This window comes from Bidens hawaiensis, unplaced genomic scaffold, assembly GCF_021521415.1.
Source record: "Bidens hawaiensis isolate Kalapana, Puna unplaced genomic scaffold, B.hawaiensis_p1.1 tig00012058_1, whole genome shotgun sequence".
NCBI lineage: Eukaryota > Viridiplantae > Streptophyta > Magnoliopsida > Asterales > Asteraceae > Bidens > Bidens hawaiensis.
In genome coordinates, this window is record NW_027491969.1 from 737,999 (window position 1) to 759,459 (window position 21,461).

The 21,461-nt window shown below is 32.7% G+C and overlaps 2 protein-coding genes and 1 pseudogene across 2 annotated transcripts; all 3 read left to right on the forward strand.

Annotated features, from left to right (window-relative positions):
- Positions 1-2,192: 2,192 nt before the first annotated feature.
- Positions 2,193-2,897, forward strand: LOC143539840 (protein EIN6 ENHANCER-like; annotated as a pseudogene).
- A 1,849-nt stretch (positions 2,898-4,746) lies between these two features.
- Positions 4,747-8,010, forward strand: LOC143539831 (uncharacterized). Its single transcript, XM_077033032.1, has 11 exons — positions 4,747-4,773; positions 4,840-4,983; positions 5,208-5,308; positions 5,381-5,508; positions 5,599-5,635; positions 5,770-5,905; positions 5,983-6,200; positions 6,334-6,454; positions 6,842-6,898; positions 7,802-7,892; positions 7,985-8,010. Exons 1-11 carry the CDS (start codon positions 4,747-4,749, stop codon positions 8,008-8,010), a joined length of 1,086 nt encoding a protein of 361 aa, XP_076889147.1.
- A 3,010-nt stretch (positions 8,011-11,020) lies between these two features.
- LOC143539833 (uncharacterized) lies at positions 11,021-11,743 on the forward strand. Its single transcript, XM_077033033.1, has 2 exons — positions 11,021-11,129; positions 11,214-11,743. The coding sequence occupies exons 1-2, from the start codon at positions 11,021-11,023 to the stop codon at positions 11,741-11,743; spliced, it is 639 nt and encodes a 212-aa protein (XP_076889148.1).
- The last annotated feature ends 9,718 nt before the right edge of the window (positions 11,744-21,461 follow it).

Sequence of the window (21,461 nt, forward strand, 5' to 3'; positions counted from 1 at the left end):
TGGAAGACCAAGAGATTCAAGATGTGAAGAACGACAAAGCTCGAGACAAGGGGAAGTTTGTTGATACATTATAAGTCGTCTCGTTCATTGTTAATCGTATTTTGTTATAGATCTAATTTATAGGGGTTGTTTTGTAATTTTGTAAAGTACATTATCTATGTTATTACAGCGAATGTAAGCAGTTTTGGTCCTCATTCGTTAGGTGATGTTAACAAACGAGAAATTTAATGTATAAGGCCATTCGCTAAGGGATGTTTAGCGAATGGCGTGGCGAATGTGGTTCATTTGCTAGGCATATATAGCAAATGAGCCCATCTCCTATATATACCCCCTGTAATTATTTGTAACACAGCAAAAATACCTCATCTAATTTTGGGCTAAAAATGCCAAATATGGAAATATAGGGATTGAAAATGAAAATTTTAATTTTATGCAACTTTGTGCGGCGCGAATATGAAGGCTGAGCAACTTCGCGCGACGCGAAGATGCTGGCACACATTTCAATGTTATCCAGTTACGTGTCGACACGTGTCACTCCAGGATTGACATGCAAAATTGCGGCGCCGCCCATGCAACTTCGCGCGATGCGAAGCATCTTTGTGCGGCACGAAGTTGCTCACTTTGAGGCTATAAATAGGCAGCAGCAGATTCAAGCTCATTCATCCCATTTTCACCTTCATTCTCACATAGTTAGCCTAGGGAAGCGTGCTAGGGTGTTCCAAGGTTTCAAGGGTCCAATTCCGTGAAGAAACGAGGTGTTGAGGCGCTGTTAACGAGCTATTGTCCCTGTAAGCGAAGCACAAGCCGAACCGCTGCCAATTTTTCTCTGTTCTTACTCACCAACTAGCCGATTAAGGTAGGATTAAGGTTAAGTTACTTTACTAGTTACTTTATTATATAGTTATTGGAACTAAGTTAAGGGTATAGTCATTAAACTGTCAATGTTTTCTAAGTAATGTTTTACAAAGTAAAGACGTTACTTCCATTTGAAGTAATGTTATCAAAACTATATTTTGACGGGCACGTAGTAACTGGAAGGAGGATATCATTAGTAGACTCTTCTTGCCTAAGGAAAGTAATTCGTACAAATCCCAATCAACCGCGAGACCCGTTTACTTACCTAGAGAAGTTTGCCAACGTGATATCCATTATTAGGCCAAAGCGTGCTATTCCAAACGTCATATATCAATCAATCAATCAATCATGCCCAGTAAAATCCCACCGACAGCAAAGCTATAAGTAGGGTCTGGGGAGGGTGGGATGTAGGCACACCGTACCTCTATCCAAAGGAATAAAAAGGTGGCTTCCAGAGAGACCCTCGGCTCTAAGTACATGTGTATGAAGCAAAATAAAGGAAATCAAAGTTTAACAGTTATATAAAAACTACTACTAATTATAAAAACTACTACCAAACGTCATATGTAAATACAAATTATTTTCCTAAAACGACTATAACTATACTAAGGTTAGGTCAGACCTAAGAGTCTGCTGATCAGACCTCGAGTCTGCTGAACTGAATCAGACCTAAGAGTCGGCTGATCTGACCTCGAGTCTGCTGAAACTGAAACAGGCTTGAAGTCTGCTGAGTAATACCAACTAGATACTTATGAATACCTATTATGATATATAGGTTAATAGCATACCGAAGCTAAGGAGTCTGATATTACCAACTGATAATACAAGGTGAACACGTTAACCTTTTATGGTTTGAACTGATTTTACTCTTGTAATAGACAGGTTGTTTATTGCAAAGAGTCTGGTAAATGTTTGCATGAGATTATTGTCTCTAAAGTCGTTATAATACAAAATAGATAATAAAAAAGCAACTCAGACCGAATACACATGTGTCTGGATCCAAACATAACTGATAATTGCCATACAAAACCAAGTCAGTCATAACCAGTTCTCCAACAGGGTTACATAGCCTTGAGGAAGGTTAGGTTGCCTCCGAACACGGGCTATGGGTGATATGGGTCTCAAATGATCCTCCAAACCCGACATCAAATAACCCTTTCCTTCACCAATCTAAACCCTAATGTCGCTACCCTCCCACAAACTCTCCCTACCCGACCATCCTCAACACCCCCTTCAAGATCATACACGTTTGCGGTGGAATACGACAGTCCTCCAATCTCGCACCGCTAGGGTTTATACTCTTAAATTGAACCTGAATAACATTCAATCAAACTCAGATGGCGCAAAAAATGATCGAATCAGAGATAACCTTACCTACCCACATGCGTTTCAAGAAGATTCAGATGCATGAAAAATACCCTAAAGGCCAAGCTAGAGGAAGACATTGGAAGCATCTCAAGCAGATTATACAAGCTGAAAGTTACCAAAATTAACCCCCTAATGAACCCAGTTGTGAGTTCAATTCGTTTATTACTTTGTTTCCCAAACCCTAATTTGGGAATTTTCTTTTAGGCACTTCATCAAACACCGTATAGGAATTGTTTATTATTATGAAGTTTGTTATCTTTTTGTTTGACCTAAGACTCTGTATAATATTGTAGATGTTAATATCGAGTTGCCACCGTCGATGTACCCCCGGAAGCAGATTTGTGATATAACTGGATTTGAGGTGGGTTAAATATTGGATATTGCTATGGGTATTGGAAATATAACCCTTAAATGAATTAGATTAGTTATCTGTTGTGAATAACAATTGTTATGATTTTGAATGCAGGCACCTTATAGGGACCCGAGAACCCATCTGCGGTATGCAAACACTGAAGTGTTTAAGCTTATAAGATCACTTCCTAATGAGTATGTGCAAAGATATCTTGCTCTTAGAAATGAAGCAGTTGTTCTCAAGTAATTCCTTAAAATATCTCATGTTTGTTGAACATCCAATTGTGAAATGATGTTTTGGTTATTTGAATGACTTGAACATTTTAAGACAAATTCCATCTATTTCAACTCTTTGTGTTTACGTAAATAATCAAATCTCTTAATATTGAAGTTGAATTTGTGTTTTAAGCGGAAACAGTTTTTACTTTTAGTGAAGTCAAGTAAAAAGTAAAGCTTATTTTGCACTCTCTCCCTAAATATTATTCCAGTTGCTGCTGTTGTTCCCGTTTTGCATAATAGTTGTAAACTGTTATCTATGCCTGTAGTACAACCGGTTGTTGTATCCAAATTAGGTCATAATCTGGAGCTAATTTTCATTGAAGGTACGTTTTCAATTTTTAAATCCTATTTTTTGGATTTGAATATAAAATCAATTTTTGAAACTTATATACGATAACCATTATATATATATATATATATATATATATATATTTAAAATCCTATTTTTTTGGATTTGAATATAAATTTAATTTTTAAAACTTATATACGATAACTATTTTGATCTAAATTTATGTATTGTATATTGTATATAATTATATCTCTTTGTCTATATATACAAAAACATTTATTCATTCATCTATCTTCATTCAAAGCATCTAGAGCTAATTTTCATTGAAGGTACGTAAATAATTTTAATACACTGGGAGTAACTGTTGCTTTTGACCCGTCAAGTTTATTTGACCAACTTAAATGTTAATCGGTTACTCCCACCAAAAAAATGTTGGTGCAGTTAAGCAGGAAATCCAGGTCATAACAAATTATTTGGTTTCACTTAACTTAAAAGCTTGAGTTTCCAACAAATTATATGGTTTCAGTTTAATGTTAGACAAAACTCAAAAGCTTGAGTTTCCAACTTTAGGTTTAACTGCATGAGTAAAAAATAATTAAAAAGAAAACCAACTGCCTGAGTAAAAAATAATTAAAAAGAAAACCGAAACTAAAGGGATTAAATAACAAGATTCGATTTGAGCAACTAGTATAAGATAAAATCATAATAATTGAGGTTCTTTGTTCTCGAGTATTTTGGCTGATTGATAATGCATATATTTCTATACCTCGTTGCCTATATGTGATTCATTTAATTTAGAACAATTAAGCTCTGTACTTGAGTCTGAAATATAGGAATTTAGAACTCAGAATCAGTACTTTTTCAAACAGCATATGGGCACATGTTTGTTTTCAAAATTTTACTGAATTATTTTTTTGTTTCTGATATTAACTGAAGGTCTGAAGCTAATCTATTCCATTTACCTAATGCTCTATTGAGTCTGTGTTTTCATTTTGCTTGATATCATATGTTTTATAGTATCGTATGCTACAGTAGAATATATTTGATTAAAGCCTTGATAACACAAGATGACTTTATGCCAAGTTAAATGGGTTCAACCTATGTGAACTGTTTATGTGACGAATATAGTTGTGTTGTGAAATAATATTAAATGAAAGACTATTCAGTAAAATGTTTTGGATGTTTATGTATGTTTTGATAACCCCACAACAACATGTATTATTAAAGATCGCCCAAATTGTTTTTGTATTATGTGGATAGTTTTTTTTTACTACATACAAAAGATATATTTCTGTGATATATATTTTTCAATCTATGACAAACCAAACCAGTTGGGCTGGGTGGGTTAGACTATCTTGCTGACTATGTTTAGATGTTTGATGGTTCGGTTTTAGCTGTTTGGATCGGTTTTCTCTTTAAAATCTGTATAAAATAATTTGCTTTCAAGTTTTACAATTATTTTATGTTTATATAGGATGATGGATACCTAAAACTTGAAGATGCTGAATGATTTAAGTGATGCTAATGACAAATCAGTTTTGTTAGTAAGGGTTGTAAGGAAGTGGATAAACCATATACTTGACAGACCTCTAGCCATTATTTCCATGGATTTAATCTTAGAAGACAAAGAGGTTACACATGATTTTAATTAGATTTATACTTGACATTTTATGCTAAAATGTGTCTTTTTATTTCAGGAAAATAGAGTTCATGCTTCAATATTGAAGAAGTTTATAAGTTGTTTTGGTAAAAAGATAAATGAGTACAGCTGCTATGAAATCTCAAAAGCAAGTTTTGCAAGTTATTCTGATAATTTCAAGTATGTGGAAAACAATCACAAAGTAATTTTCTCAAAAAATACTGATGTAAAGTTATGTGATGAATTTGGTGGAAGTTTTCATGCATTCAACTTTACAACTATTGATGATCTACTTTGTGGAAAACTCCCTGCTGATGCATGCATTAGTTTGTACATTTACATATTACTTTGTACTGTTATATTTATATTTAGTATCAAAACTGTGTTGATAGTATTCTATATTATCTTTTTTAATATTGGATACAGATGTTATTGGAATTATTAAAGATGATGTCTTTGTTCAAGATATCACAAAGAGAAGCGGAAAACCAGCAAAAAAAGTTACCAATCGACTTACATGGAAGCAAGTAAGTGTTTTAATTAAAAAAAATTATGTGTTGACCATTTGTTATTAAAAGTTTTTTATATATTTCTTTCAGTGGCAGCAAAATCGGCATAACTTTATGGGATTCATATGTGGTAAATGTTCGGTCTTACATCGAAAACAATCCAAAAGAGGCTCCTATGGTTGTTATTTTACAATTTGCTACATATAAACCTTATGGCGGTAGCTAACAAAACCAGTTTTAGATTATTAATATTTCTATTTATGTTGAACTAACTTAGCAGAATTTAGATAAAATGTTTTTTTTTTCAGGAGTACCTGGTATCTCTAATGCCCTTAGCATTACAAAGTTAATCATCAATGAAGAAATACCTATATTTTGTTTAAAAAAAGGTTAACACTTATATTTTGTTTTCAGAATAATATACATATTTTTAAACAAATCTTATGTTTTATACCTAATAGTTTAATCTTTTTTCATAGTTTACTTCAAATGATTGGTTCTGAAACACCTTCAAACAGTCTTCTATCTCCACTAAGTATCCGTGATCCCTATTTTGAAGAGTTTGTTAATGAGACAGACTTCAGTAATGTTGGAGAAGTTGAAGATATCGGAATGGTAACTTTTTCTTATGTTTATATTTGTTAATGTAATTTGAAAATTATTAAAAATATGACTTTTGTTTATTTTTCCAGCCAAAGAAAGTAGTTATTTGTGGAAGCATAACTCAATCATCTAACTACAATAGTTGGTACTATGTTGGATGTAAAATATGTACTACCCAACTTAAGGAAGAAAACAAGGTAAGTCATCAAGGAGAAATCGTTGGTGAAAAATCAATGAATCAGTTTAAAGGAAAGTATAAATGCCTAAGTAACAAATGCAACGGCGCTGTTGTCGATGCAGTTGCAAGGTTCGTAAAAAATAACTTTATATATATATATATATAAGAAAAAGTATTATTCATCATCAATGTGCTGAAAAAGTAATATTTTTATAAACAATATATATTGTTTATAAAAATATTATTCATCATCAACATATAGGTACCGTATTCCTTTTGATGTTCAAGACTCAACTGGATCGTTGGCGTTAACTTTATGGGAAACACAAGCTGTTCCGATCTTCAAAATTACCGCTATGGAACTTTTTAAGAAGTTGGTAGAGGTAAATATTATTATACAAGCTTTAGAAATATTATTTAAATATATGACTCAGTTTTTACAATTAAACTATAATTACACATTCTTAACAAACGAATATTTTTTTTAATTTCCGTGAAGAATGGTGATGATACTGATATAATTCCTAAAGAGAGAAAGTATTGTGAATCAAATTTATGCTTTGAAGATCAACATTCAATAGTACAACCTAGATAATCAAAGATCTTCTTACAATATTTTTAGACTTACCAAAGATCCTAAGATAATAAGCAAGCTATAAGAAAAACACGGACTGACTCCGGTAAGATATGTATTATTATTATTATTATTATTTATTTGCATTTTATATTTATTATATTTAATTATTTTATTTTTTGTTTTGTATGAGCAGCCTTCATATTCAAATGACGAGTCTGTTGAATTTCCTGCTGAAAATCTATCTGAAAAGGTAATTCATTTGAGCAATTAGTATAGGATAAAATCATAATAATTGAGGTTCTTTGTTCTCGAGTATTTTGGGTGATTGATAATGCATATATTTCTATACCTCATTGCCTATATGCTATTCATTCAATTTAGAACAATTAAGCGTTGTACTTGAGTCTGAAATGTAGGAATTTAGAACTCAGAATCAGTACTTTTCACATCTTTGTTTTTGTTAAATCTGTCAAATTTTCTGCTTTTAATGTAAGCTTAAGTTTTGTTAAATTTAATTTTCCAGTATTCTACTAATGTTGTGGTGATAATGACACATATTTTATGCAAAGTACCTCAAAAGAGTTCAGCTATAAACAAACACAAGAAGAATACTTAAGCTTTCAAAAGGAAAATTTAAGATGTTTATGATGTTGATAACCAACCGCTGCAACCTATTACAAAAGACAAAAGATCTTCAAAAGCTAGCATTCAAAATTCTGGCAAAAACAAACTCTTAACCCCAAAAAAAGAGAAATAAATAATGATCTTCATGTTTTTTCAAAACAATTTTTCTTTTTATTGCTTTTGGTTTGGTTATTTGGAACTTGATAAATTTTGTTTACTAATGAATCAAATGGTTTAATAATGAGTAGTTTGTCATATATTAAATTTACAATGGATATTGACACACATATATATATATATTTTAGGTCACTCAATAAAGAAGGCTATCTCAAAAACCAATCGTTCTCTTAGGAGATTATTGATGAATGCAAAAAGAGGAAAACTTAGTTACTCCCAAGCCATAAAAGTATATCGTATGAGATGGAAAATTATTTTGGATGCTAGGTGAGGAAAACAGATTTGCTTATCCAATATGGCATCATCATCAAATTTAACTCATTCAAACATACTTAACTCCGTGTCTAAACAGAATCGTATAAGTAGGAGAGCAAAGATGGATTATAAGAGAACAAGATTTCATTTTACAGACGACGATGAAAAATATAAAGGAGTTTCTAAAGGTCCGTACAATTACATAATCAACCTAAATGATTTTTCATATTTAGAAATTTGGTTAAAAATAATTATTAACGTTGTTGCTTATTAACTACAGATTACTTAAAGGGTGTTTGGGATTGAGTTTGAAAAATGCTTATTGGCTTATTGGTTTTTTCAAGAAGCCAATAAGCAAAAAAGGTGTTTGGCAAATGTAAAAGTCCTTTTTGTTTTGGCTTTTTGATTGGCTTGAAAAAGCACTTTTCAAAAAGCCCCAATTTGGGGCTTTTCAAAAATGCTTTTGGCTTTTGATTGGATTTTTACTAATCTACCCACCCTTTACCCTTTTTGGTTATATTATGTAAATAAGCTAAGCCAAACATTTTTTAAAAAGTGCTTATGGCTTTTCCAACCACATAAGCTAATCCAAACACTTTTTTAAAAACTCCTTTTCAAAAAGCCAGAAGTCAATAAGCACTTTTGACAAAAAGCACTTTTAGAGTTAAATAAGCAATCCCAAACACCCTCTTAGATCATGGAGACCAGTCAGCTGTGTGTGAGATATGCCATGCTAAACTCTGGATCAACGAGGGCAAAAGAGGTCAAAGCAAGAAGTAAAAAGTTTTAATTTGTGTTGCCGATATGGGGCTGTTGAGTTACCACAAGTAAAAACATCAAACCCTCAGTATGAAGAACTATTCAAATTAAATGATGCTAAAAGCAAATTCTTCTTGAAGAACATTCGACGTTATAACTCGATGTTTTCTTTTACTTCCATGGGAGGAAAATTTGACAAATCTATTAATAAGGGGAAAGGTCCGTATGTGTTCAAATTGAGCAGCCAGAATTATCATGCTCTTGGCAGTCTTCTACCCAACAATGGCACGAAACCCAAATTCTCATAGCTGTACGCCTGTACATATATGATACAGACGACGAAATTGAAAATAGACAAAACTTTTGAGGTACACATATAATCGTCTTATCATTTTTATTATCTTTTTATTTATTTTCCAACATTAATAGTAATTATTATAATTATTTCAGCGACAACAAAATTAGTATGACAAATGACGAAAAGAGACTGGATACTGAGATTATTACATGGTTGAAAGAAATGCTTGATCGCCAAAATGTTTTAGTCAAAACTTATAGAATGGCAAGAGATTTTTGTAATGAACAGCCTAATAAAGAACTGAAGCTACGCCTTATATGTAACAGGGAAAAAGATGACAGAACTTATAACCTTCCTACTTCTTCAGACGTCGCAACATTAATTGTAGGAGATATTGAGGAATCATATGAGCCACGTGATATTGTCTTGAGAAAAATAGGTGGAAATCTAGAATACCTTAATGAGCTCCACCCTTCATACATGCCTCTTCAATACCCGCTGATATTTATTAATGGCGAGGATGGTTACCGAACTAAAATTAAGCATAGAGGAGTTGAAGATGATGATGGTAACAAACGACCTTATACTACAATGAGGGAATGGTTTGCGTTTCTGTTTCAAGACAGAGTAGGTCAATTCTCACCGACTTTATACTCAAGAAGACTGCTTCAACAGATACTGGTAGACGGTTTTACAATGATTGAAAGCGAAAGGCTATGTTATATAAAAAGCAAACAAAAAGAACTAAGATCTATAACATTTGAGAACCTAAAATCTCTAAAGGATAAGGGGTGTTCTGATGTCTCAAAGGTTTGGCAACGTATCATATTACCTTCTTCATTTACAGGAGGAGCTCGGTATATGATGCAAAACTATCTGGATGCTATGACACTTTGCAAATGGTATGGATATCCTGATTTCTTTATCATAGTTACATGCAATCCGAAATGGCCTGAGGTGCAAAGATTCCTTAAAGACACGTCTCTAAACGTAGATGATAGACCAGATATATTATGCAGGCTATTTAAAATAAAACTAGACTCATTAATTAAAGACTTGAATGATAATCATGTTCTTGGTAAACTTCAAGTAGGTAGGTATTCTATACATCTTAATAAGAAACAATTTTATTTATATGCTAAACTGTTATTTGTACTTTTGCAGTCGTTTATACAGTGGAGTTTCAAAAACGTGGTTTACCTCATGCCCATCTTTGTTTATTTATGCAAAAAGAAGATAAACTCCCAAACGTAGAGCATGTTGATCCTTATATCAGTGCAGAGATACCAGATAAAAACGAAGACCCATAATTATACAACCTTGTGTCTGAGTTAATGATGCACGATCCTTGCGCCCATTATAACAAACCTTGCTCATGTATTATAGACAAAAAGTGTTCCAAAAATTTCCTGAAGAATTTTCAAGACGAAACTTCAGTAGACACAGACGGCTTTCCATTATACAGAAGACGTGATAATGGCGCAGTTGTTCAAAAGTCAGATATCAAGCTCGATAACCGAAGTGTTGTACCATACAACATCAAACTCTTAAAAAGATATCAGGCTCACATAAATGTTGAATGGTGTAATCAGGGGTCATCTATCAAGTATCTTTTCAAATACATAAACAAAGGGCCTGATCGAGCAACTATGTATTTCGCTAATGGTAGAGACGATTAGAATAACGTAAACCGAAACATTGATGAGATTAAAGAGTTCTATGACTATCGATATCTGTCAGCATGCGAGGCTTCATGGCATATTTTTCCATACGATGTACATTATAGAGTTCCAGCAGTTATGAGGCTACCTTTCCACCTTCATGGCAAGCAACAAGTTATTTATGGTACAGACGACGACATTGAAAATGTGCTAGAAAAAAAAAGACACCGTTTCATCTTCAATGTTTGAATTATGGATGGAATGTAACAGAAATGATCAAGAGACACGTAAACTAACATACTCAGAATTCCCAACAAAATTCGTCTGGCATCTAAGTCCACGTAGGGATTTGTATTGGTAGAGTACACGCAATATCTCCTGCTCTTGGAGAAGCATTTTTTTAAGGGTACTTATAAACAGAGTGAAAGGTCCAAAGAGTTTTGAAGAAATACGTACCTTTAACGGTCAAACATATAATACTTTCAGAGATGCATGCTATGCCCTTGGATTACTTGATGATGACAAAGAATACATTAAGGGAAATGAAGAAGCAAGCCTTTCAGGTTCAGGTGATTACCTACGATCATTGTTTGCTACAATGTTGTCTACTGATAGTCTCTCTAGACCCGAACATGTATGGAACAATACATGGAAACTCCTCTCAGAAGACATAATCTATAAGCAACGCAAACTTTTAAAATCTCCAGGTATATGCTATGTCCTTACTAATATTAAATGTCAAAATTTAGTCTTTAATGATTAAAATTCTCATTTATTTAAACCTTTTACAGAGTTGCAACTAACTGAAGAACAGATAAAGAACCTTACCTTACTTGAAATTCAGAAAATACAAAAAAATAACACTAGCTTAACTAGGTATGAGACGATGCCCTTTCCCGATGAAGAATCCTTATCTGTTATCAATAATAGGCTGATCCTTGACGAACAGTCATACGATCAAGAATTTAAAAGAAAAGAATTTCAAAAGCTCTTCTCCACAATCACCTTAGAACAGAAAGCTATTTTTGACACAATAACAAAAGCTATTCACAAGAACAACGGTGGCACCTTTTTTGTTTACGGTTATGGTGGAACAGGGAAAACATATTCATGGAAGACGTTAACTTCAGCAATACGATCAGAAGGTAATATTGTTTTGAATGTTGCTTCAAGTGGAATTGCGTCATTATTGCTATCCGGTGGTAGAACAGTACATTCGAGATTTCACATTCCAATTAACCTGAATGAGGACTCCTCTTGTGTAATAGAACGAGGTTCGGATGAGGCGGAGCTATTACAAAAAACAAAATTAATAATTTGAGATGAAGCCCCAGTGACCCACAAACATGCATTTCAAGCTCTAGATAGGTCATGCAAAGATGTGTTGCAATTTAAACTGCTGTTGGGAGGAAAAGTTGTTGTGTTTGGAGGCGACTTCAGACAAATTTTGCCAGTAATTCAGAAAGGAAGCAGACAACAAATAGTAAAGGCAACTCTATGTTCTTCATACTTTTGGAATGAATGTCGTGTCTTTATATTAACAAGAAACTTAAGGTTAACAATTGGTCAACCATCTCCTGACATAGAGGAAACAAAAAAGTTTGCACAATGGTTGCTAGACATCGGAGAAGGTAAAGTCGGTGGGCCTAATGACGGTACAACAAAAATAGAGATACCAACTGATTTACTGATCGAAAAATGTAATGACCCTATCACAAAAGCTAATTCAGTTTGTGTATCCAGACATTTTAAACAACAACGAAGACCCTAATTACTTTCAAAAGAGAGCATTACTTGCACCAACAAATGAGGTCGTGCATGAAATAAACGACTGTCTGATCGAAAGCTTCCCTGGTGAACCAGTTGAGTACTTAAGCTCATATTCTGTGCCGAAGTCTAAATATATAGACGGAAATAAATGACTGTCTGATGGGAACTAAGTTTAAGCTTCACAGCTTGAAGCATGTTGTAGTAACAAGAAGATTACATTAGGACAATATGTTGATCATTTCTTCTCGCGAGTGAAATGAGCCAACACATGGTGCTAATGTGATCTTTTTGTGGGTATATGTGTATGAAAGGAAGTGAAGTACAATACGACATGATAAATTATATAGGATGTGGATTGACACAAAAAGTAGTGGTAATGAGTCATTATGAGCCTTTACGTAGGTATGTGCCAAGAAATAAAATTTGAGTCACAAGTTGATAATAACTCTTGAAATTGTCCATGAGATTAGATAATAGATGGGTGACTTAAAGTGATCTTATGACATGCTTAGTCGTAGATGAGGAGATTAGTATTAATATTTGCTTATAATCTCATAGAAATATGATTTGTGTTGGTTGAGGAGATAAGTACAAATTTTCCATTGATCCAAGGGCTGGTGTTACAATTACTATGGCACGATCGTTGAAATATGATCATATGACGAGGCGATATATTATGATAATAAAAAAATGATTGCGGTGGATGCAAAGAAAATGAGCTAAAACATAAGTGACGGTCATAAGGAAAAAAAGAATGTGGAGTCCGGAAATGAGTTATTTATGTTGAAATGCGATTAGTAGTTTATTTAAATAGTCACAATTCTTAAATGACTAAAATTGATAGGAAGTCTAAGGAATTTCACGCCCTCGACCTCGATACAAGTATTTTTTTTTAAATATCTCTTGACATAAAGTAAAAAGGATTTTGTTAGTGATGCAAAATAGAAAGGAAACTTTGACAAGACTTATGAATTTACAAAGATATATTGCATAAAACAAATTGGATCCATGTGATCACATGAGAGGTTTAGAAAGAATCACAGGATAAAACCCCTTTTTGATAATAATATAATTTTAGAGAGATGTTGTCATAAATTCGATGTGTAAGACAAACGTTAAGAAGGTCATGATGGATGATTTGGTAATTAAATAAATATGTTAGTGGCCAACCAAGGGATGTATCTAACTCTAAAACCTAAAGCATATGGGTTTATTCGAATAGATTGTTGTGTTAGCAAGAACCCGTGGCTAGTGGGTAACTCGTGAATTGATTAGATGTTTTTAACATTGACATAAATTATATGAACCTTGTAGTAAGTTTACTTTATGGTTTTCCACATAATCAAAATAGAAACTATGTTGAGAAATAAATGTATGATAAGTACATGTGTTATATGCAAATGTTGAAGTTGTAACAGGGTTGGCTAATTATGCAAAAGTAGAGAATCGGATATTGCATGGAGCTTGTGCTTACTAACCCTAAGGGTTCTTATTGTATCAATTAGAGGATAAAAAGGGAAGGCATACGGTCAAAACGTATGATAAAAAGGTATGTGTTTCATTGCTTAAGTTGTTAAAAGTTAATTGTGCAAAGTAGATGATACATGATGATAGTTGGTTTCATGTTACAATCACAAGACCTAACATAGGTCAAGACTTACATGGTTTAAACAGGTTTCGAGGACGAAACCTTTATAACGGGGGTAGATTTGTAACATCCTAAATTTCAGTAATTTATATTTGAAGTTTAATATTTTGAAAATAAAGATAAAGATATAAAGTGGCTTAGATAAATAAATGCGGGAGCAAATGTGTTGGTATATTTTCACATTAGCCACAATAATGTTTTATAAAACTTATTTAATGAAATCATAATAAAAGTTACAAGTATAATGGTGAAAATCCTTAAGTGTGAATAAATAAACTTAACTTGGTGGGATTATAACATGTTAATGAAGTGGAGGGACTTGGTTGCAATTTCTAGTTTTAATTGGTGAAAACTGAAAGAGGTGTGTCTGGGCTTGTGTACATCGACGAGGTGAAGGAGGAACTCGATTAGTAGGTTGAACAAGCAAGGAATTGAATGTTACAAGATCATCTACTAGTTAGTTGGATGTGTGGTATGTGATTTTCTATCTTATAATCCCTAAACTTCTAGATTATGTTGAAGTTATATATGAAAAAACTTGAAATTGGTTCTTCTTTTGGATTGTATCGAGTATGTTAGCTAAGGTGACTAGAAATTATAACTCCATGTATGATATATTTTTAGATGCATGTTGGGGATTCTTGAGGGTTTTTGAATGAATCGTGGTTTTTGTGGTTTCATGCTAAATTCTTGTTAGAATGGTTGTTAACTGAAATGATTTAGTTAATAATAGTAAATTGATGTTTGATGATTATTGATTTTGTTTGATAAAGGAAATCTAGGTCTATACTAACAATGAGACTAGATATAATTGGGTCAAAGAATAATGGCTATTAATCTAGTAAAATTTATGCACACCAAGTGTTTGTGGAAATGCTTAGCTTAAAAGTCTCATGAATGTAAAGTGATTATGACATGATATGATCTTTGATGAAGGATTGTTCACGGGTAGATGAATGCATTAAATTGTATGATGTAAGACTAACCCGTGAATACATACACGTGTGAATGGTGAGTTTCATAGGATCTTACACTCGTGAAAGGAACAAGATGATATTGGACCATGAAGTATGCAAGCGAAAGAATTGGAGTTATAAAAAAAACCACGAATAAGGTAAGTAATTCTAACTTACAACTACTATTATTTCGTGTTTTTGTGTTACAACAAAGGGTATGGTCTGTGCTAACAATAACACAATGTTGTAATGGCGATCCGATGATTAAATTCAAGAAAAGGGGGTGTAAATGGTTAACGGGTCGAGCGATCCGGTTGCTGAAAGTTCAGCATATTTTCAGAAGTTAGACAGTTTTCAAATATTCATAGTAAATTAACCGGATGCCCGTTTTGGGTGTATTTTATATCAAAAGAAAGCTCTACGGGTCTATTTTATTGAGATTTTTAGTTTGAACTGAAACACCCACTGCTAATGGGTGTAAATGCTAAACTGCTACAGCTGCGCAACTCTGCTTGAAATTGGAAATTCAGCTTTATTCCAGAATTTAGCCTGTTTTCAAATATTCATAGTAAATTAACCGGATGCCCGTTTTGGGTGTATTTTATATCGAAAGAAAGCTCTACGATTCTATTTTATTGAGATTTTTAGATTGAACTGAAACACCAACTGCAAATGGGTGTAAATGTTAAATTGCTACAGCTGCGCAAATCTGTCTTGAAACTGAAACTATATGGATTTTAAATAAAAATAAATTATGGGAAACCTACCAATAACACGTGTGGCGTGTTTGTTTTTATATTGCTGTACCCCTAAAGAAGTTATTCTCTATTATCAACCATATGGCACGCTCATTTCGCTTAATCGGGGATTTAAATAATAGAACTCGTGTTGGGATGAGTTCGTGTTGGGATACGCCCTGCTTGCGGTGCGCACATATAATGTATATATGTGTGAACCCTTGGGTGGGCAAAAGTAAAATTGCACTAATTTTGACGTTATTTTACTAATCACGTGAAAATAACGTTAAAAGTGGCGGAAGGTTAATCAGGCATCATGTGGTGGCGTTGATAGCCGAAAGACAAGGGCACATGCACCAATCAGCCGGTGTCCCGATGATTGAGTGTTATGTGTCTTATGTCCAAGGCTTGATTCAAAACTACTATCGAGCCGGGGGTCTCACCGGAAGCAGCCTCTCTATCCCTATGGGATAGAGGTAAGGCTGTCTACATCTTACCCTCCTCAGACCCTACCATAGCATTGCTATTGGTGGGATATACTGAGTACGATGATGATGATGATGATGATGTGTTGGGATGAGTTCTAATTGCATGTTGACTTGAAGTATTAAAAGGACATGGTATATTAACTTCACTAAATTAGTGGGATATATGTTTTTAGTAGCAGGAAAGGAAAATCGGGAGCAAACGAGCAAACATGTTAGTTGTAGAAAGAAGATTTTGGGTTGCAGACCTGCACCCGACGTACCTTACGCTAATAACCACGTAGGCTACGCCATGGCGAAGGTTACACCGATGGTGGTCTTTGCTACGCCGACTTTATGTCGGTTTATGTAAATTGATCTTTTTATTATCCTTTTATACTCTTTCCATATACTTCTCTTAGTGGTGATATTATACAAGATTATTACTAACATGTAGTATGGATGTCTTAGGGAATGCTTACGTTGTTTGAAGACTGAGATCGGTTTATGGCTCGTGCGGAATGCTTGAGTGGTTAAAGTCAGTTGAAGAATGTGATTGGATGAGCACACAAAGAATGCTGACGGTGTGGTGGAATTATTAAACGATAAGTTTATTATGTTCGTTCTAGTAAGGTTTGCTAGAGATGTTATACGTTGTTTAAGTAATATTAACATTCGTCGTAATGTTATAATACGTTAGATGAAATTCCTATCTTGGATTCACATGGCGAAAGACCAAGTGCTCGTGACGGACATCGGAACACACAAGACTTTTAAGTCTAGTCCGCAAATGTATGGAATGTGTTCTAAGTTGATGTTTTGATACATTGATAAAATAATAATTTTGGTAAGTTTTTGATTGTCGTTTTATAATTAAATAAATTTCTATATATGTTTTTTTTTTAAAAAGTGGGACCGTATTTTCCGAAGTAAAATATGTTAAAAAGCCATTTCAAATTTTGGGGTGTTTCATAAGGTTTATGTTATAATGAGATACAACAAGATATTATATTGGGATGAGAAAACTTGGAAAAGAAGTTAAATCTATTTTAGGGGTTGATAACCATAATAATAATTCATAACACTCCCTCTTGGTTATCAACTTTATACGCTTCAGGATGTTGCCTCGTTAAAAACCTTTCTAGGAAAACCTAGTGGTACAAAACCACAGCTAAGGGAAAAAGAGTACAGTGCGTATTGTCTCCCCCTAACTTATATATCCATTAAAATGGTAAATATTGATCTTCTGTGAAAGTTGCCCAAAAAATTTTGTAGTCAATCATTTGCGTCTTCGTCCCTTGACATGCGAGTCTTTAGGTTGAACAATGTTACATGATCTTCACGTGAAAACTTCTATTGTGTCATCTTGTAACAATATACTATTGTATTGATACCCTGTTGTGTTTCTCTGCATGACAAAACTAACAAAACTTGTTTTGATGAGTTAGTAAAATATAAATACATATCTTTCATACTTGAAATATATGTTTTAACCCATTCCGGTGTCTCCTAGCTAGACACATGCCGATAAATATAAATAAAGAAAATAATAATCATATATAGCTAATAATACGATATAATGCACTTATGCATTTAATTGTGGTATTTCCGAACTAATAATAGTTCATATTCAGATAAGAAATGATATTAGAATGCATTGTTGGACATCCTTTAACGTTCTCAAAGAATGAATCTTGTCTTTGGTAAAATGTCTCAACATCTTTTAGATGCACTTTGATGGATTGATAAACATCATGTCAAGGTATTTCAAAAATTCTCCTTCTAAAAGTTCTGCAGTTTCCCTCGATGATGTGTACATCATCACTGTAAACTGTGATTATATGAACTTTTAAGAGTAAAATTTTGATAAAAACATGGCTAATGACGTCCAACTTATCTCTCTCCTTATCAAAATATTTCCTGATTGTGCGTACCACGCTGAATCCGACTATTTAATCCATATGCAATTTCTTAACCTTGTAGAACATTTATTGATGCTTTCATGCCGATTCTTAGGCGTTTTCAATCCATCACAAAATTCTTTCCATCTTAATCAATTATTGATGTGCATTCACTCCTCATGAGTTTTGCTACATGAACTTGCTCATTTGACACATCAATTTATATATCGTATATCAAAACCCATATTGTACCATTCTTTGTTTATTAAGATACGATCATCATTAGGTACAATTTCTTCTATGTATGCTTATTGGTGCACAAGAATTACATCCTTAAGATGTTTCAATTAACCTTTTAAGCATTCACGTGTTAGGAACTCTTCAGGAGTTCCAGCTATATTTAACATATAAAATAATCATCACGTATTCAAATATGAATCTGTATACAACATGAGTCACAGTGTTCTCGAGAATATAATTGACATGATTTGATAATCCAAATCCTTAATAAACTTTCAGTATCAACTGAATCACAATATTTATTAGACACGTATAAATTATCTCTTTGTATTACCAGACTATTTAGTTATCGAAAAGTCATTACTTCCACCATTGAAAAATGTATCTCCTCATAATTAATCATGGGTCTTTGCAAAATTATTTTACCATCAATTTTTCCTTATATCACTTAATTGAATTTTCATAACTCACATAAAAGATCCGTGTATATCTAACATATTTTACAACTTTAGTTGTACGGATTGTTGGTCCAAAAAACTTTTCGTTATTTAGAGAATTCAACTCTGCCCTATTTGCGTCTTTCCAATTTGGCCAATCATTTTTCATAGGCAGATCTTAAATCATGATCCTCATCATTTTCAAGCGCTATCTTATATACAAAATTATAACGACGTTGACTTTATTTTGATTCCATATATCTTGTAAACATGATAAAATACAATTGACTAAGAGCTCTTTGTTTTCAGGTACCTGAGGTTTTTTCAATAACCATCATGTCTAACGTCTCTCAAGAGACCTTTTTACTATACCTCGACTTGACCATCTTTATTACTTGCTCCAATTTTCGAGGAATCATTATTCTTGGAATCGACTAGTCTACCACGCATCAGGCGTGCCTTAGACTCACTAGTCATTACCAATGTATGGTTGTCCTTCCAGTACGTTTATATTAATTGGAGCATAAGCAGTTGTTGTAGGTGTCTTAGCTAGACACCTTGTTTTGGTCAGTGAATCGTCTAGTAATTGATTCGTTAATCTTTATACATGAATTATTCTTTGAACGTGTAGTTCATATAATTTAATTTGAGGATCAATGGTAATTCAAACTAATTTCGTTTTCCAACTGCTTTATATATCCCCCTAATGTTGGGAATGTTGCTTCACTAAAGTGAAAACTAATGAGCCATAAAAAAATATCTCATTAATAGATCTACCTCTTTAATCATAGATAATATAATACTGACATAAATTCCCAACTTCCTTTATGGTCTCATCTTTGTGTCTTGTGGTGGATTAATTTCAATATATAACACACAAGAAATATTAGATGAGAGATACTTTGTTACTGACCAAAAACCAATTGCAATGGGGAGGAAGAATCATAACTTGTTGGCTCGATGTGAATGCATGTAAAATGACAAATACCCAAATAAGACATGAACTTTTGCTCTCATTGCAACCAATTGTAGACGCTTGATGATCGTCTCAACAAAATCAATTCGTCTATTAATAGTGATTTACTAAAATAAATATGAAAATTTAGAATATTATGCTTGCTATCTCATTAGCTAAGCCACAAATCACACAAACTTCATATTGTGAAATTGATAACCATTTAGACGATGCATCGATTTAAAACACTAAATGGTATCATGTTAGGATATGTGTATCCTTTTCTCATTCCATAACATTTAGGGATTCACACTATTCTTTAGTTGATAAATAAATAATTTCTCTTGAGAGCAATATGACATGCATAATTATGAGAAAGAATCTTTTGGTTCTTCAATAAATTTCACATCATTGACTCGGTGTGGTCTAACCGGTCATGCCATTCATGATTCATAAACTTCAAGTTTATGAGTGTATATGTGTTACACTTATTTAACACAATACAAAAAAAATATGAGAGAACAGTGTATTATCGTTTTAGACGATCATGTTACCTTTTTTGTATTTTCATATTTTGTTCTCATATTTGATCAATCTCTTTGCCACTTGTGGTGGTCGATCTCATTATTAGCATGACCATCGTTATAATTCCGATGGTCAATCCCATTATTAATATAATCATCGTTACAATTTTCTCAATTATGTCCATAATTGCAATGATCAACACATTATCATATTCACTTCAGGAATGGTATAAAACCAAACCATTTCCATGGTTTATTCATAATTTTCTCGGACACGAATACTAAATCGCTTCAAACATTTCATACACTTTAATGATATGCTACTTTAGGAGCATATTAGAGGTTTGACAAATGAAAAATGGTCTTGTCCAGTTTTTCCTCATAATTAATCTTCTCTTTATATAACAAATATTAAAAGTAATTACATGAATAAGTCATGTAAGATTTATCATGCTAATATTTTATAACCTTCAATTATGAGATTTAGGGAAAATAACACTTTAGTTGCCATATCTAAGCATACTTGTACTTTTCGTAAGAGTAATAAATTATGTAAGTTAATACTTTCTATGCTAGCATATAGATTTAATACAAAATATACATAAAGCCACATTATATAATACATGACCTTATAACATGTTATATAAAGCGATTTATAAACTTTATAAAATAAGATGCAACTATTCATCAGGTACTAGCAAAGATATATAATTTATGTATTACATATCACACGGTATAAACAATTATATCTTAAATACAAATATCACCCATCTTTTAGATATAAAAAAATCTCTCTATCAAGTTATCAAAATAGTTTAGTAAATAACATAATATAATTAATGATACGTAGGGTGTTACCTTTTTTTTTTCTTTAACATGTGTTCTTGATCGGAATTGCAATGAAAATAATATGGACTAAAATACTAACAAAATCATCATAATTTAGTGATACCAGTTCAATATCAACAAAATTTGCATACAAAATATACCAACATCATAAAACATTATACTCTCACGAATTAAGCTGTTGTTTGCAGCTTTCTGTTGTCACCAAATAATGCATCAATTATTATAAATATAACATCTAAAATCTGGTTAAGAAATTATCTTATTCGTCTAAAATCTTCAGACTCGTTAAAAATACTGCACTATAATTTGTATAAAAGCTTATTATCATTTAATAGATAACACACATTAAAAAGGTTACAAATATCATAGACCCTGTGATCAAAAGTAAATATAAGTTGATGTAACACATAATCATGATCACATTAAATAATTAGTGTTCATAAATAAGATAAACATAGATGAACTGATTTCATGAATTTAAATTTTGTAATCAATTACTAAAAATTACACGAGGTATGAATATTTTTCTCAAAATAACGCAATTTATTATTATGATTT